Source organism: Amblyraja radiata, chromosome 16, assembly GCF_010909765.2.
Source record: "Amblyraja radiata isolate CabotCenter1 chromosome 16, sAmbRad1.1.pri, whole genome shotgun sequence".
NCBI classification, from domain to species: domain Eukaryota; kingdom Metazoa; phylum Chordata; class Chondrichthyes; order Rajiformes; family Rajidae; genus Amblyraja; species Amblyraja radiata.
In genome coordinates this window covers 11,038,168-11,057,074 of record NC_045971.1, presented here as the reverse complement: position 1 = coordinate 11,057,074, position 18,907 = coordinate 11,038,168, and the positions used below count along the sequence as shown (strand labels likewise).

The 18,907-nt window shown below is 41.0% G+C and overlaps 1 protein-coding gene across 3 annotated transcripts in view; it reads left to right on the top strand.

The window, feature by feature from the left end:
* Positions 1-7,145: 7,145 nt before the first annotated feature.
* The window catches only part of znf385c (zinc finger protein 385C), a 399,843-nt gene continuing 388,081 nt past the window's right edge, over positions 7,146-18,907 (top strand). For 2 of the 3 annotated variants that reach the window (XM_033035078.1, XM_033035077.1), the window contains exon 1: positions 7,146-7,228. In XM_033035078.1, the coding sequence (XP_032890969.1) occupies positions 7,183-7,228 (46 nt within the window). In that variant the 5' untranslated portion in view covers positions 7,146-7,182. The remainder of the gene's footprint in view (positions 7,229-18,907) is intronic. The other variant, XM_033035079.1, reaches the window with a different exon arrangement.

Genomic DNA, 18,907 nt, shown 5'->3' with positions numbered 1-18,907 from the left:
ATGTCTGATCTAATCACCAGCCCCAACTCCACTCTGTTGCCTGTTTCCTGTAATCCTTGAATCACATGAACAAGGAATTGCTTCTCACTTCATGTGAACAAGGAATTTTGTTTCATTCCTGGTGTGTGTGACAAATAAACTAATCTGATCTGATCTGTATTTGTCCATTTCAATCTCCGGTGAATAACTAACTTAATAACTAACTCTTAATCCAGAGCTCTCTTTAGTTAATAATTCCAAAGGTTCACAAGAGTCAGAGAAGAAATTCCTCCTCACCACAATCTTCACTGGATGTCCATAATCGCTGAAATTATATTGCTTAGTTCTAGATTCCCAGGGAATCTTATTATGGACACCCAGGGAAACACCCTCATAGCATCCCCACTCCACTGTGACAATACACTCAGATCGTAATATTTCAATGAGATCACCTCAAATTCTTTGAAATTTCATGGTGCATTGGCCCAACCTACTCAACCCTCTCTCCCCTTCCTACCTGGAATTAGTCCAATGACCCTTGGCTGCCCTGCCTCCAGAGTAAATTCACATCATGAAATAAAGACACTGAAATGACACATCTTCAAAGCATAATTAGTTTATAAATGTTATTTAAGTTGTATGAGATATTTGGTTTAGAAGTTCTGCATAATCATAAAAGTACATGCTGGTTACTTCAGAACAGACAAAATGGGAGCAGGACTAAACCATATGAAGTCTTAACCAGCATATATAAGCCTTTGAACAGTTGTAGTAGTTTAGTTTAATTTAGAGATACAGCACAGAAACAGGCCCTTCGGCCCACCGGGTCCACGCTGACCAGCGATCCCTGCACATTAACACTATCCTATACCCACTAGGGACCATTTTTACATTTACCAAGGCAATTAACTTAAAAACCTGTACGTCTTTGGAATGTAGGAGGAAACTGAACATCTCGGTGAAAACCCACGCAGGTCACAGGGAGAATGTACAAACTCCGTACAGACAGCACCCATAGTTGGATCGAACCCAGATCGCCAGCGCTGCATTCTCTGTAAGGCAGCAACTCTACCGCTGCACCACCGTGACTGCCCATATTTTTTTTACTTCATCTACATACAATACAGCCGAACATTCAGTTAATTTCCTATTTACTTGTTGTACCTGCATGCTAATTTTGTGTTCCATATCTTCCTGCTCATGATTCCTTCACTATTTCAATGATATTCAGCTTTTTTATTCTGTTTACACACAATCTGCCATCAAAAAGATAATAATTTACCTAACTTGCATGTACTTATTGTGATTGAAAACTAGGAAATCTCTATGGTAGAACATCCCAGAGTTTTCCAGCAACTTTCCAACTAAATTATAAGTAGTTAGATACGGTACGTAGTAAGAATCTTTTTTCCCATGGTTGGATGCCAAAAACGAGAGGGCAAAGGTTTAAGGTGAGAGCTGGATGTATTAAAGGGGATCTGAGGAGGAACTTTCTATGCACAGATATTGGTGCTGTCGTTGTGGAGTTTGCACGTTATCCCAGTGAGTGCACGGGTTTTCCCTGGACGCTCTGATTTCATTCCACATCCCAAAGAAGTGTGTGTTGGGAGGTTAATTAGCCATGGTAAATCGCCCTTAATGAGTGCTGGATATGTGTGGGTAGGGGGGGGGGGGGTGAGAAGGAGTGGATGGGAATGCTGGGGGAATAAAGAATGAGATTAATGTGAATGAGTGCTTGAGACTTAGTGACTCACAGGGCCTGCTTTGTGCTGTCTGACTCCATGGCTCCAAAAGACAACTGCCTTTTTCCTTCTATGTATATTTTTGTATTGTATTGTTTATTATTGTCATGTGTGCCAAGATACAGTGAAAAACTTTGTTTGTGCCCTATCTAGTTAAATCAAATCATACTATACATAAGTGCAATCAAGCCACTTTAGAGGTTAATTGGCTTTGGTAAAATTGTAAATTGTCCCTAGTGTATAGGATGGTGCTAGTCTAGGGTCTGATCGCTGGTGGGTGCGGACTGGAAGGGCGTGTTTCCGCTCTGTATCTCTAAGCTCTAAAGTCTAAAACATCATCGGGCCAATGATTCCAAAAACTCCATATGTGAAGTTTGCACATTTAAGCTCGGTTTCCCGACAGAACTATTGTGCTAAACAAATTCTTGTCATCCTCACCCAACATTTAATATTGCATGGTTGAAATTACTCTGTGACTTTTTGATACTATTAGATGAGATATTACAGTTGTCAGTCTCATCCAGTAATAAAATCGGAAAATTCTGGAAATTCTCAGCAGTCAGGCAGCATCTGGGGAGACAGAAAAAGTTGTTATTTCAGGTCATCAGAACTGACAAAAGTTTAAGGGACTAACAAGGTTTTTTTCCTATTTATATTTTAAAACACATGCATTATGTTGCCCTTGTAGTACTTAGTTTCACTGAAGTGGTTGAGTGCCTTTGCCTCGGAATGGAAGCTTTTATAAAATGTAACAATTCCCTCCTCCGCCTGCCTAGGTAATTAGGAATTGGACAGGTTGGTGTTCAATTAACATCAATAAACTGCTCAACCATTCGGTTAGCTGTTTATGAGTTAATCTAACAATGCTCCTAGCATTGATTGATTCCTTACAAAATGTTCCACTCTATCTTCCTGCTTTTGCATCCTGTTAAAAAGCAGACCCAATGGTAAGTGTTGTAACTCTAATGTTATGTCAATAAATGATAAATATTGATGGATCTGTGGCTAATTAGTTAACTAATTTATGTCAAAATCATGAATCTTTCGACCGTAGACAACTTGTTTCTCCTGATATTGGTAATTGGTGGATGAAGGCAGTAAGAACAACAGTGATACTGGAGATAAAAATGAGTGGTTCCTCCACAGAACTAATTTTGATCTGGAATTTCCTCTGCTTGTGAGAGCCCAGCAGTTTTTGAGAGCCATTTGATGTGGTATGTGATAAATCACATTTTGCTTTAATTGTAGAAGGACCTACATTTACATTGTGCTTGACAAATTCATTCAAGGACAACCCAAAGCACTTCACAGCCAATTTTTGTCAAACATTTTATTGCCAATGTAGTAGCATAGGAAGCAATGCCCTGAGCACCTACTCGCAGCAACATATCCATGACTAAATAATCAAATTGATTTGATGCTTGAGGGATGAATATTGGTCAGACCTTCAATGGATAACTTCTTTGAACTTTAAGGTATCGTCATCGATAGAGCCTTCTACATTCATGGAGAGCAGATTCATTCAGTAGATAAGCACCTCCAGCAGTGCAGCACTCGCTTGGTACTCCTGTGGACTATCACTCTACTGTTGAATTTGACCTTGAACTACAAATTTGATTCTGTTGTGTATTTGTTGCTTGGAACGGTCTTTAAATAACAATCGGACACGGGAATAAACTAACAAGCTTCTTCATTCCTGGACGCCACTGTGAGTCTCTCCTGCGCATGCGTACCATTGCGCAAGACATCAAATATGTTAATTCTATTTCATACATCACTCTCCTCCCCCTTTAATTTGGAGGCAGGTAACACCATTTCTAATTCATACACCACAGATTCTAAGACAAGAGTGGTTCCAAATAAGTCATGGCCGACACTATACGTGAACTGTAAGACTGCAAGATTATTTTTGCAATGTATTATTTGATTCTGTTCAATTATACTTAGGATAATTGACTGTGAAAAAATTTGAACTCAATTCAGAGTAAACAAAAAGGATTAATGTGGAATATTATAAATGGGTGGTTGATGATTAGCACAGAATCGCAGGACTGACGAGCCTGTTTATGCGTTATATCTCTACAAATTTATGATTTTAATAATGGTTTACAGGCACCATAGTTTCGTATTCTAATCATATTTTCACTAAGCTCTCAAACACTAAGACCATGGTATAAGAGGCAGAACCAAGGAATTGCAGATGCTGGTTTAGGAAAGAAGATACAAAGTGCTGGAGTAACTCAGCGGGTCAGGCATCATCTCTAGAGAACATGGATGGGTGTCTTTTCGGGTTAGGACCTTTCTTCAGACTGGTATAAGTTGCGTATTGGGCTAATTTCTATTAATTACTATTTCAACGTATTTTTGATATGGTTAAAGATCCAGAATGGAAGTGGAAGAAAGCAATAAAACTGAATCTTTCCCTGGGTCACAACAAAGACATCACTGAACTCCCCTCTGGGTCCTTTTGCTAACAATTTATTCTATCCACGGTTTGCATATTGTAAATAGAAAAACTCTAATTAGATGCACATTAGAATGCAGTAAAATTTAAATGGAATTTTAACACATCTCATTTAAGAATCTATATAGTGTAATAATGTTTGGCCAGTTTTAACTCAGTGATACTTCTGAACCTGAGCTGTGGCTTTAATGCAGTCCTCCCCTCAGGCATACAATGGTGCAATTCTGATGGTGTTCTGCCTTGTAAGTTCAAGCATGTCAGGGGTTATGGAGAATGGTGTTGAGAGGGAAAGATAGATCAGTCATGATTGAATGGCAGAGTAGACTTGATGGGCATAATGCCTTAATTCTGCTGATATGCCTTATGAACTTATGTCAGGAGGGTTGACTAACCAAAGACATGTTTGTTGTTAAATTAGGTGTAATGTCCAAATCAGCATCACCAAGATGAGATCCCTCCCCAGGTACTTTCCCCTGCAACCACAGGAGATGCAACACCTGTCCCTATACCTCCTCCTTCAACACTGACCAGGGTCCCCGATAGTCCTTTCAGATTAGGCAGAGTTTCACTTGCACCTTCTCCAAAGCTCATCTACTGTAACCGTTGTTCTAGGTGTGGACTCTTATACATCGGCGAGACCAAACATAGACTGACGATCGTATCTCTGAACACCTTCACTCAGACAACCTGGACCTACCCGATATCCCGATTGCCAAACACTTGAATTCTCCCACACTGACCTGTCTGACCTAGGTCTCCTCCATTGCCAGAGTGAGGCTAAATGCAAATTCGAGGAACAGCATCTCATATTTTACTTGGGCAGCTTACAACCCAGTGGTATGATTATTGCTTTCTCCAACTTCAAGTAACCCCTCATTCCCTCTTTCTCCATCCCTCCATCACCCAAGTGGTACTAGGTTCTCGTTCTCACCTCGCAAACAATGGCCTGTCTTATTTAACATTGTTACTTTTTTGCACATCTTTCATTCATTTGTTCTTTATCTCTCTCTACATCTCTCTCTTTTTCCTCTCATTTCCCTTTCCCCTGACTAGTCTAGTGGAAGGATCTCTACGCGGAACGTCACCTATTCCTTCTCTCCAGAGATGCTGCCTGTCCTGCTGAGTTACTCCAGCATTACGTGTCGATCTTCGATTTAAACCTGCATCTGCAGTTCCTTCACACAAAAATTTACTTCATTCCCTCACAGCAGCTTCCAATATTGATATAAAATGAAGAGCTCAGTAATCTCCTTAAAATGTTAACAATAGCAAGGAAATTGATGAATATAAAGAGAAAAATCTAAATTTGAGCATGTTTAATAATTGATATATATATAATTTAATTTAATTAAAAGGTTATAGGGAGAAGGCATGAGAATGGGTTTGGGAGGGTGAGAAAGATCAGCCATGATTGAATGGTGGAGTTGACTCGATGGGCCGAATGGCCTAATTATACTCCTATCACTTATGATCTTATGAAAAGTGCATTGAAAGCATACAGCACAATGAAATGGACATTGTAGGGAAATTAACTAACTTTGTGATTCCCATGTAAAAGTTCTGAATTTGCTGGTGCTCTTTACCAGCCCCTTTCTGAGTCTCGGTCATCGAGTCACAGAGTCATACAGTGTGGATCCAGGCTCTTCGGCCCAACTTGCCCATTCCAATCAACATGTCCCATCTACACTTGTCCCACCTGCCTGTTTGCCAGTTGGGTCAATGGGGATGGAGTGGGACTTGTTCTCACCCCTTCTCCACGTGATGGTATTTATGCTTGCAAGGACTGCGCAAGCACTTTGTAGGAATTCAACACTGGAGTATCTTGGATCACCAGAAGGTAAATTTGGACTTGCCAAATAACTGAGTGGCTATCCACTATGAGAAATTTTGGATCATTTAGCAAAGCCACTAATTGCTGTCTTGAGCACAATTAAAGGCAACATCCCCCCATATCAGATATTTTAGGGAGTTCCCTGATTACATCGCTATTAACAACATACCAAAAAATATTGCAATCTCTGTTACTTTCAATCCTTCTCAAGTTCTGAACCCTTCTCAAGTTATTTACATGGCTGTTATCACCTGCCCAGAGCCAGAGAGAAATATATATATATGTGGCTGTTGACTGGCCATAAATTATACCGCTGCAGAACGCTCTCCCGTTACATCAGGCGTTTAATTAGTGTGATAAGAAATCATCATTGCAATGGTACATTTGCTCTGTAGATCCGAAGGCACATTTCTGATCCTCGGGCGTTATAAGTTGGCAAAGAAAGCGTATTTCTCTCTCTCTCTCTCTCTCTCTATAGCACACACACATATAGCTCAGAGATGTGAAAGGGAGCTTGTGTATGTATTTAATAAATAGTTTGATGGTGCCAAAGTATGTTTTGGCGTGCGAAATATATATTTTAACGGATGCTTTCACTGGCAGTCTGGCACAGCCCGCACACTTGCTGTATTTATGCAGGCTGGTAATGACGGTGCAGTGTTGTGTTTTTGGTTAGGAGCAGTTGGTGAGTATTCATAAGTGTTCCTGGACCAGACTGATAAACACACGGGCGCACACGGCTCTTTAATTGATAGCGGCGCATTGTTCTGCTCGGCTGCACTGGATTTTATGTTTATGTTTATTTTATTCTTTGTAGTGACTTCTCTAGATATCTGCAAACGGGTGCGAGGGTGCAAGTGGAGGGTGTGTGGGTGCAAGGGGAGGGTGGGTGGGAGAGGCAGCAAATGGTCCGCGCGCTTCTCCGGGGGTTACAGGTGGCGCGCGCCCCCCTTCCATCCCCAGGCCCCCCGGGGATCGCGCGGCGCGTGAACCTACAGGTGGGCGGCGCTGGTGCGCGCGCCCCGACTCTCACTCCCCCCTCTCCCCCCACCCATTCCACGGGGGCGCGCACCACACCTCGCCCCCGCGCAAAGCACGCGGGCGGGCTCGCCGGTCGGGAGCGCGCCTGCTTGTCGCTGTTCCTCATTCATTCTTGGAGTGAGAGAATGTTAGAGGCAGCGAAGGAGGGATTGCTCGGGATAAGCAAAGGAGGTAGGGCGACTTCTGTTGCATGCATATACACCAAGAAATAAAGCCTTTAGATGAGAGAAATAATTGTATAATAATTAAACTATTGCCAACAATTTGAAATGCCAGCCAGATAATAATATTCAGTGCTAAAATCCTCTCTGGCTAATCTCCGAAATATTCATGTGTGGGACAGTGTGAGGTTGAAATCATGCATTTCCACCCTATTTTAACCAATATATATATATAATTTAATACAGTGCAACGATTTGTAATGGTCCTTAAATCTATCAAACATTAGGTTGGAAGATGAATAACCCTGAATATCTATCTCAAAGATAAACTTGTGGCACGTTCCTAGTCATTCCAGATACATTTCGCTTGGTATACAAGCTGGAGGTGGGATTTTTCTGCAAGGGAGCTTGGAAATAATCATGGACTGGTGCGTGTGGTTTAATTCTAGGGAAGGCGATGCAAATTCCTCCGTCGTCTCTTCGCTTTCTTGCCAGCAAAAGTTTCGCTGCAGAGAAATTGCATTTCATTAGTAGTTTGTTAAATTGGTTGCAATCGTGCAAACCTTTGGGAATAATCAACTGGGTGATATCATTGGCGTCTGAAACAGCATCCAGAAACGCCGGCTACTGATGGTGAATCAGTTTAGTGAAATAGATCGCAAGGTGCATCTTTCCCCCAACAAAAGCATCCTGATGCTTTTGCTACACAACCGAAAGGAGGTCGTTTCTATTATACTTCGTTTTCGTGGTTTTGTTTTGTTTTGCATACGTGTTTGTCTTCGCGATTGACTGCAATAATTAGAAAGAGAGGGAGGATTATTACCTACATTCATCACTAAGGCAATATCCAGTGGATATTCTCGATAGTTAAACTAACTTTGAGCCATTGACTTTAGAAGCACCGAGTTTAAAACTACAATGTTTATTTGAACTCTAATTTTGACCCTCCAAGCAATTTTGAAATGGGGAATGTTACAATTATCGCAATAAAGATTTGTTTCCCCTTTATTAAAGACACCTAATATTTATTTCCACATGTTATGACAGGGTAAAGCAATTTGAACATTTTGTTTATAAAAAAAATACAGATCTAGGTTGGAAATCCTTGTGCTCAATTGGAACGTATAATAGAGGAGCAAACCCTTTGGCCCACAATGTCCGTGCTAAACATGATGTCAAGATAAACTCTTATCTGCCTGCACACATCATCCATATCTCTCCGTTCTCTGCATAAACATGTGCTTATCCAAAAGTCTCTTAAATGCCACTATCATATCTACTTCCACCACCACCCCTGGCAGTGCGTTCCAGGTACTGTTCACCCTCCGTGTAAAATAAAACTCCTTTACACTTTGCCCCTCTCACCTTAAAGCCCTGCCCTCCAGTATTTGATATGTCCATCCTGGAAAATAGGTTCTGACTGTTTACCCTATCTATGCCTCTCAACAGGTCTCCCCGCAATCTCCAGCATCCCAGAGAATACAATCCAAGTCTGTCCAATCTCTCCCTGTTGCTGAAATTCTCTAATCCAGGCATCTTTCTGCTAACCTTCCTCTGCATCCTTTCCAAAACCTCCACACCCTCCTCATAGTGGAGCGAACAAAAATGCATTGAAATGAGTTGCCAAGTTGGGGGATGGGGAGGGATTGGGAGGAAGGAGATGAATGTAACTCGCATACACATTCCTTGTAGGACTACCAAGGCCAACATTGTCAGCTCCAATGCACATGGATGCCTGTCTCCTTCAGCAGTGTAGGTAGGGAACCAGTGGACCTGAAGACTTGGATGGGAAGTGGCCATTTACAAAATGAATGGAGACACAAGAAGCTGCAGACGCTGGAATCTTGAGCAAAACACACTGTGCTGAAGGAACTCAGTGGGCCAGGCAGCATCTGTGGAGGGAATGGATAGGCAATGTTTTGGGTTGGGATCCTTCTTCAGACTCAATGTATAGTTGAGAGAGAAAATGCACTCATAAGTACAGATGAAACGATAACTAGATTTTTCTCTTCACAAATGCCGCCTGACCTGCTGAGTATTTCCAGCATTTTCTGGTAATGGAGAGATTGAGGTGTCGTGTTTCAAAATATTCAAGTTGTGTCATTTTTACTGTTAATATGATTTATCTTAAAATGTTGGCTTCATGAGGTGATCAAAGACGGGTGGTACATAAGTCTTATAGTTACTTTTCTTTTTTAATGGATGTGGTAAAGCAAGATTCATTTTACTTGAGGATTCAGGGGGGGGCACACACAACTCTACAACAGATGAAATAAAAATAAACCAAATAATCCATGATCTACTATTGCCGGTTCAATTTCTTATTTGTCAACGGGTCAAATCCCTGGAGCCTCCTACCTTACAGCTATGTCGAAGTACTTTCTTCATGCAGTCTGGAGCAGTTCAGGATGGCACACCACCCACCTTCTCAAGGACAATTAGGATGAATATGAAATGCTGGCACAGTTAGTGATACTCCATGTGGTAGAATCTAAAAAAATTATTGATGTCCCTTTTGAAATTCATGGAGCTACACAGTTTACAAGCAACAGATAACTGGAATCGGGTATGAATTGGTTAGTGAAGTGTTAACTACCGAGAAAACCATGTTGTGCTTTCGAAGAGGCACTTCAAATCTTTTGAGCTTTCCTGTCACAATTCCAACCCATCATTCAGACAGTTTTAATGATATGAACTTTCTAATATCTTACTGTGAGGTCAGTCCATTGAAGTACACTGGGACGTTAGGTACTACAATCAGTTGCCAAAAATGACAATCAGTAGCCCACGTGTCAAGAATAACAACATTCTGCACAATTCAACCACTTCTCCGGTAATGACTGAAATGCCATTTTTGCAGCATTTTGATGTTTCCCCAGAAATCAGATGAGCTCCAGTTTAAACCCATAGCAAGAATTTCCATTTATGATGCTGCTTTAATGTTTTGGGGTGTTCTTAAGTTCGGTTATCATAATGAATGTACACTCTTCTCGAACCTGTTTTTACACATGTTCTCAAAAGGAGAGTCAACCACCTTTTTCTTCAACCCCAATCACCGCTCTGTTCACACCTTCATCAATAGGGTCAAGAATTTACCATTTGTTACACAACCAGTGCTTAACCCACTCGGAGCAGAATGTTGGCTGCTATCTTAATGTCACTCTTAATCCATTTATTTTTAGTAGCAGACAGAGGGATGGCAAGTGATTATTATAAGCGTTTGCTGATTTTGCCAGCAATAGACGTTCAGCTTAAGGATGTGGACTAAGTGATAGAAAGCTTCACAAACTGGAAGCGACAACAGAATCTTTCTTTCTCAATAGCATTTTCAAGGCATGGATGTTCTGACTGGAAATGTACAATGGGTTTTGTAAGTTTGAGTTGTATCATTTGGTCAAAAATAATTTATGTACCATTTAATATTTCTATGTCATGAATTAGCTGCTGATGTTACAAACTCATTTCTAGCATTGTGTATGATTTCTAACGGCATTGTTTTAAAAACCAAGAGTCAAGAGTGTTTAATTGTCATATGTGCCATCAACAGAACAATTAAATTCTTACTTGCAGCAAGCAACAAGCCTGTCACGCAATACCTATAGATAATATAAGAAAACAAAAATTCAATAAAGTGATAACCACAATACTAGTGCAACCCCACCCCCCCCCCCCCCCGAGGTACCAGTGCAACTGCAGACAATGCATAGCACCTTTCCCCTAAGTAGTCTGAAGAAGGGTCTCAACCCGAAACTGCACCCATTCCTTCTCTCCATAGATGCTGCCTGTCCCGCTGAGTTAATTCAACTTTTTGTGTCTATCTTCGGTTTAAACCAGCATTTGCAAAGGTGTGAGAACGCTAAATGCAATGCCCATTGCTGGATAATCCATGTACTACTGCAGACCTTGCACTTAACACTCCAATAGCACAACGATGTGTACAGCAGTGGCGAGCCACGATATAGCATAGGGACACGAAAGAAGATGACCAGCATTTACAGTTCCTTCTTACACATAGAAGTTCAGAGTTGAGGTTAGTGTTGTGTAGTGTTCGAGAGCACGAGAGTTGTGGCGAAGAAGCTAATTTTAAATCTGATGGTCACAGACTCCTATAGCTGCTTCCTGATATAGGAGCAATATGAGAATGTGGCCATGATAATACGGGTCTTTGATACAAGCTTTACATTAGTCACTATACATTTGCAAATTTCTGTTTGGTACTTTATTGAAATCATTTAAACACCTTGACGCTCATTATCAATTCTGAGATGAAGCTAAACACTTCAGGATTGTACAGCAGCATTGGAAACTTTACAATAGCCATTGTTCTCTGGTGAATTATTTCCAACTAACATAAATGAAAATCAATTTTTTGGATGATGTATTAAATGGAAGTTCGTCTCCCTGCATCAACTTGGGTAACTTTTCCACATTCTACTCGATAGTATCCCATCATATTCTAGTGGCTGGCATCCCTCAAAAATGGCTGGTTGTTTTTTTTGGAATTGTTTACAGATTTTGATGTGGAACAACTCCATTCTTTGACTGCAAAAGGTCGTTTCATATCCAAAGATAACTCATTAACTGTTACGGTGGAAGATTGTTTGGTGTATTGGGTGGTAATTGGAGGCGTTTTTAATGTAAATAAAGATATGAACAAGATCTACTCCATCCTTTGACTGCAATAGGTCGCTTCATATCCAGAGATAAATCATTAACTGTTACAGTGGAAGATGTATCAGTGTATTTTGTGGTAAATAAAAATATGAACACAATCATATTTTCTTGTCAAGTGGGGTGGCTGCACTCCCAAAGGCTTAGCATGTATTGGTGGATAAAGAATAAATTGCACGGAACACAATGGCCCTGTAATAATGTGCTGTATAATCTGCCTGGGTTTGCAGTCCAGACAAAAGCTGGTTCGGTAATAGCTTCATTCTCTTATCTATTGGCACACAGAGCAGCACCATCTGGTACATGCAATTGGATCTTTTTATGGACATTAATTTAACCACACTGAAGTAAATTTACATCACATCAGTTTAATTATTTTGCGATAGCAAGATCAGCAATGATCTTTAGAGAGCTACGGGCAGCATAGTGGCACAGCGGTAGAGTTGCTGCCTTACAGCGTCAGAGACCTGGGTTCGATCCTGACTACAGGTGCTTGTTTGTACGGAATTTGTGCGTTCTCCCCGTGACCTGCGTGGGTTTTCCCCGGTTGCTCTAGTTTCCTCCCACACTCCAAACACATACATGTTTGTAGGTTAATTGGCTTGGTAAAAATTGTAAATTGTGCCTAGTGTGTTAGATTGAGGTCTTAAAGAGTTAGGTAGAGCTCTTAAAGAGTTAGATAGAGCTCTTAAAGATAGTGGAGTCAGGGGATATGGGGAGTAGGCAGGAACAGGGTACTGATTGTGGATGATTAGCCATGATCACAGTGAATGACTGCTGGCTCGAAGGGCCTACTCCTGCACCTATTGTCTATTGTGTGCAGGATTGTGTTAATATGCGGGGATAGCTGGTCTCCACGGGCTCGGTGGGCCCAAGGGCCTGTTTCTGTGCTGTATCTCTAAACTAAACTGAACTAAAGCTGCTTTTGTTCCGTATGTGGGCACAGTGGTTCATCACAAATATTTACAGTGGAACACTGTCCTATCATACGTCACAGAATATGTTAATTTCTAAATTCTACATCTAAATTTCTATTGATGAAGGTGTGTAGTTGCAGTGGTTGGAGTTTGGGGGAGGGGGGCAGCAATGCAGTGGTTCACTCTGTTTTTGAGGACATATATAATAGGTTGCACAGGTCACCCTCAGACGTGTATTTGCCTCTCCCATTTGCCCTATTTATCTGCCCCAGCAGTGGTCCACTATTGGTCTTTCAGTCACACACAATTGGTGGTGAGGAGATTGGACGTGCTGGATTTCCCTCCAGTTTTCCAGCGGCTGCCATGTAAAACGTAGTGGTCAGTGACAGTAACAGCTCTAGCAATATCACCATGGAAGGAGTGGGGCTAATGAATGAGGCTCTTAACGCAACTGCCGAAAAATCTCAGCCTTGGCTAATGTCTTTGTTAGGTCATTGTCTTTAGCTGCTTGTTTTTTTCCAAGCGGTTTCATTGACACATCTAATGCTGAAGGGGTATTATCATCACCATTCTCTTCATGTTGGTACCTTTTGATAGAGGAATCCCATTGCAAGGCAGAAGAACGTTTCTGAGGAGCCTTGGCCCAGGGTTTGAGTTTAGTTGAGTTGAGTTTAGTTTATTGTCACCTGTACCAAGGTACAGTGAAAAGCTGGGGTTGATTTGGTGTATAGGGTAGATTTTGTTCTCCTTGTTTAGAGAGTTCAACACCCTCCTAATTTAACTGGTCTTCCATTCGACAGAGATTGGGAATCTCTTCAGGATATTTTCTGCTGCTGACTTTTAAAAGAAGAGCTAAATTGAGATAGGATTGAAGAGTACAAAGACCTGTGGGAGATCCCAAAGGTGTGACTGGCTTCTAGTGACCTGGCTAATATTTGTTCCTTAGACAACCATGGGTACTTGACACCTTGCTGTGTGTTTGTTTACCTGCGACTAATTCATCATGTGAAATATTTTGCGCAAAGTAACTTCATGTTTTGGGTCTTCTAAGAATTAAGAATTCAATTCAACTTTAATGTCATTGCACAAATACTGAGTATGGGTACAACGAAATGCAGTTTTGCCTCAGTCCGTAGTAGTAGTGCAATATAGAAATTAAAAAAAAAAAGAGGATACAGAATAATCAAAAATACAGATTAATTAAACAATGGGGACGGAGGGACCGGAGGAATCTATCGGCGGGACTCCGAGTTCAGCAATGCGACGGTATAATTGTAGAAGCTGTTCCTCATCCTACTGGTACGAGACCTGAGGCTCCTGTACCGCCTCCCTGATGGGAGGAGGGCAAACAGTCCATGGTTGGGGTGGGAGGGGTCTTTAATGATCTTCCCAGCCCGTTTCAGACACCGTTTTCGGTGGAGGGCATCCATGGCAGGTGATCTTTTTGTACCCATGGGATGTTTAGAAAACATTGGGTTTGATCCATGAACTTTCTCAAGATATGCAGTGCTTTGGTGAAGTATGTTAATATCCACCTGTTGAATCAGTACTAAAAAAAATAAACTAATCATTTCTCATGAAGGTCCTTAACTTAATACAAGTCCTTGGTCTTCCAATTTCTTTTTTTAACTTGCTCCTGTTAGTATGCCAGTGTTGTTATTAGTACGAACCATTGTGTGAACTGGAGCACATCAGCAGCTTAATGTACAAAAGCATTTGGGAAAATCAGTGCAAGATGAAGATGTCGGGAATGATTTAGCATAACATTAAAAAGTTGCTTTCTTTAGTCAGATGTTTGTCTTGTGATATGATCGTTTTGTAAAGCTTATTGAAAAATTTTCTGTGCAACGTGAACAAAGAAATTATTGTCATTGAATGTTGTGCTGCTGAAAAGGTTGTAGCATGAAATGCTTTGCCACAATGAGCTGTTGAGGTAAAACCAGTACAACAGTAGGTGGAGATGCAGGGTATAAATAGATAGCTTGGCTTGCTGGCTCTGCTTTGTTCGTGCAGGGAGCTGCCATCCACACAGTGAGTCTCCTGCTCCCTTCAGTATTGCAAACTTGTGTTGTGTTAAGTTTCCCCGAGGCTACCATGTGTGTTGCAAGGCATATCAGGGAGCCGACAAGGAAACAATAAACTGATAGGGGAAACAGTTCAGAGCTGAGAACGTCGGGAGAAAAATGCGTCGTTGTGAGGAATGGTCCATGAGAAAGACTGACACGTTGAGAAGCGACCCAGGGAATGGCCAGAAGACAAATTGATAAATACAACGCAAAGGGTCCAATTCGTATGTACAGAAATGTTTAAAACAGCGATACCAGCCGGTGTCATCTGCAGCCTGTAAAACAATGGTAAGCGCATTTTATATAGTATAAACAATGAAGAATACAGGTTTAGTGTGCAATGGAATAAATGTTATTTTTCAATCTGCCTGATCCGTTGAGTACCTCCAGCGGTTTTGTTTTTGGAAGCGGTTTGTTGTGCTACCAAAAAAGCAGTAATTTCATTTGTGCTACAATTTGTTTGTGCCGCAATAAAATCTATTAGTTTTACAAACTTCTTATTGCAGGTTGTTTGTATATGGTAAATAGGATTATCTGTGCAACAGATCTACAGCGACAGCACCTGTTGCAAAGGCAGCTTAGAGAACTACTGAATATTTCCATCTCATATTTATGCTTGCCATTTCTGAACAATGAACAAAAAGTCTATGATGGGAACAGATACTGGGCGATCTTCAAGGTGATTCGGGCCCCTGCGGTTGAACATGCTGGTTGGATCTCAAGAATCAAAACTGGCATCCAAAGAAAGCAGTGTAGCTTTTAAATGACCATTACTCACTGTATTGATCTGCATTAAACTTTAGATTTCCATTTAAAGGGGACCTACAAAATAGTGGTTATGACTTTTAAAAAGGGAAGTAACACCCTGCATGTAACCAATATAATGTCAAACATCTTGCAATAAACTTTAATTGTCCTTGGTCAAAGGATGTGGTTTAGCATTTTTTTTACAGCTGATCATTGTTTAAGTGAGAGCTTGGATTTTTCAACATTTGTATTCAAAGGCACATTCATGTTGTTAGTTTACATGTGAATGTATTTTTTCTTTTTCGTGGATTAGTTTAAATTGTGATGCAAATACCTTGGCACAGGACATAAATATTTCATGTGTCTTCTAGACATAAATGTCATTATTTCCCTCTGCCACATTGCATTAAAATGTGTTAAAGGAAAGGTACAGATAGTAATTGAACTAGTGGAGTTAAGTGGCTGTATCATTCTAACTAATCCGACTATGAATCAGGTTTAAGTGTCCCTGTCAACCTTTTAAGGAGTGGATTCCCATTCGAAGAATTTGCGCTTTTCCATTTTGTGTTGCATCAACTGGCTGTGATGTAAATGATGCCATGTGGGAGGGTTGTGGATTATCCTGTGCATTTGGTTTGGTAGGCAATGGCGTGAAAGATAGATTACTAGAAGAGCTACAAACTTTTTTATTTTGTTAGAAGGATTTGCTCTTTAATCCTAAAATAGACACAAAATGCTGGAGTAACTCAGTGGGACAGGCGGCATCTACGGAGAGAAGGAATGGGTGACATTTCGGGAGACTAGAGTCAGGGGAGAGAGAAACGAGAGATATAGACGGTGATGTAAAGAGGTATAGCACAAAATAATGAAAGATATGCAAAAAAGCAACGGTGAAAAAAAAAACAGGGCATTGTTCCCCTGGTGAGAACGAGAAGCTGATTAAAGTTAGACGACATATTTTAATGCTAAAACCAACTTGGAAGTGATTAGGCATCTCCACTGACAATTACGTTTGGCGATCCCACTGCTGTAACTGATTAAGATTCGTTTTATGGATATAATTTATATGTAACTTTTTCTTCACATGCTGATTTTTTTTTAAATCTCTGTGGAAATTACCCTGCTTTTATTGGGAGAAGTCACTGCAGTTTGCTTCCAACTGCTCTTTAAATAGTTCATTTTCTGAATAAGTTGATAAGGTTCACTGAACTTTAGATCAGTCTGTATCAACGTTGGACTTTTGCATTTACGGGAGCTTGTTTGTATGGCCATCCATAGGTCGGGCATTCATAATCTGGGGGTGGCCTGTATACTACTGACTAAAACAGAGACTGTCCCTATACATGTGTATAGGTTAGATCAGCAATGGCTGGAGGAGGAGCTAGTAATTAGGTCGAGAGAAGACAAGGACATAAAATTAGTTTGGAGGATAGGAAGCTTGGATCAAATTACCTGTACCTGCGTTTATTTTTTTGGAATATGATTGTTTTGAACTACATTACGTAGTCATGATTCCATCCATAATGGTGGGGCACGGTGGAGAAGGCAAGCAGAATTGTAAATAATTGAATTGAAAGATACATTGTGGAAACAGGCCCTTTGGCCGCAGAGTCCACGTCGCCCATCAGTTTACTCTATTTACTCTAGCTCTGTGTTATCACACGTTTGTATCCACTCCCTACCCACTAGGGGCAATGTACAGAGGCCAATTAATGTACAAACTGAAGAGAGACACAAAAAGCTGGAGTAACTCAGAGGGTCAGACAGCATCTCTGGAGAAAAAGAATAGGAGACGTTTCAGGTCGAGATACCTATTCCTTTTCACCAGAGATGCTGTCTGACCCTCTGAGTTACTCCAGCTTTTTGTGTCTATCTTCAGTATAAACGTCTGTATTTCCTTCCTACAATTAACGTACAATCTGCATGTCTTTAGGATGTGGGAGGAAATTGGAGGAAACTCACAGGTACCAACTGTGTGACTGCTACGTTTCCTATGGTCACTTAATACAATTCAAAATGATCTTATTACAAAGACATTCATTCCAAAGACGGGCTGCTTGATTTAACCAGTCTGGGTTGTTCTTCCACACTAATCCCATGTCCCAGACCTACAATACTTACCATCTTGCCCTTTAGCCTTCGCTGATGTCACTATTCAAGTACTGGCATGGTCAGTCTGAAGAAGGGTCTCGATCCGAAACGTCGCCAATTCCTTTTCTCCATGGATGCTGTCTCACCCGCTGAGTTTCTACAGCATTTTTTGTCTACCTATGGTCTTTCTTCAGTCATGATTTCCAGGGATGCAAAAACCATAATTTTTGAGTATTTTGAAGTCGGAATGTTTTTATGCTGTTTTTTTAAAAACAAATTGCAATAATCAAACATGTAAGCATAATTTTATTCACCTTTTGACTGAATAATGGAGAATGGCATAAACAGCAGCTGTAGGCATGGTGGCGCAGCAGTAGAGTTGCTGCCTTACAGCGCCAGCGACTCGGGTTCGGTCCTGACTACGGGTGCTGTCTATAGTTTTTACATTTTCCCTGTAATTGAATTTTTTCCATGTGCTCCGGTTTCCTCCCACACTCCAAAGACATTCAGGTTTGTAGGTTAGTTGGCTTCTGTAAATTGTAAATTGTCCCTAGTGTGTGTAGGATTGTGTTAATGTGCGGGGGTCGCTGGTCTGCGCAGGCTCGGTGGGCCGAGGGGCCTGTTTCCATGTTGTATCTCTGAACTAAACTAAACTAAAGATACTTTTGTTCTTAATGTGGGCATAAGGTAATGCTAGAGTATGGGGTGATCACTGATCGGCATGGACTCAGTGGGCTGAAGGGCCTGTTTCCACGCTATATCTCCGAAGTTTAAAGAAGTGTGAAGAAGGGAAAATATTTCTTCCAACTATTCTGTCTCCCTCCATTAAGACCAATATTGCAGGGAGTGATATGCAAGTATCTCGTTCCCACCCCTTCCAAGTATCTACTTGGACAACAGGATCAACTTTAACAAACTAGGTGGTAACAGTCTGTGATAAGACCCCTCAAGATGCAGAGAGCCCCGGTGTACCAACTTGTCTAAGATGCTAGGGCTCTCTGTTCTGTAAATCAAGGTTCTGGCATTGCTATGACCTTAATTGGAATTACAAATGACAGACTTGTGAATCACGCTTCTGCCCATGTGTCTTGTCATTCAGTCGCCCTAGCTGAGCTCCTGAAATGGGACAATGTCATCTATCTTTTAAATGACACTGCCCACGTTGCTTTTGTTGAAGGTATACTTGATGGAGCAAAG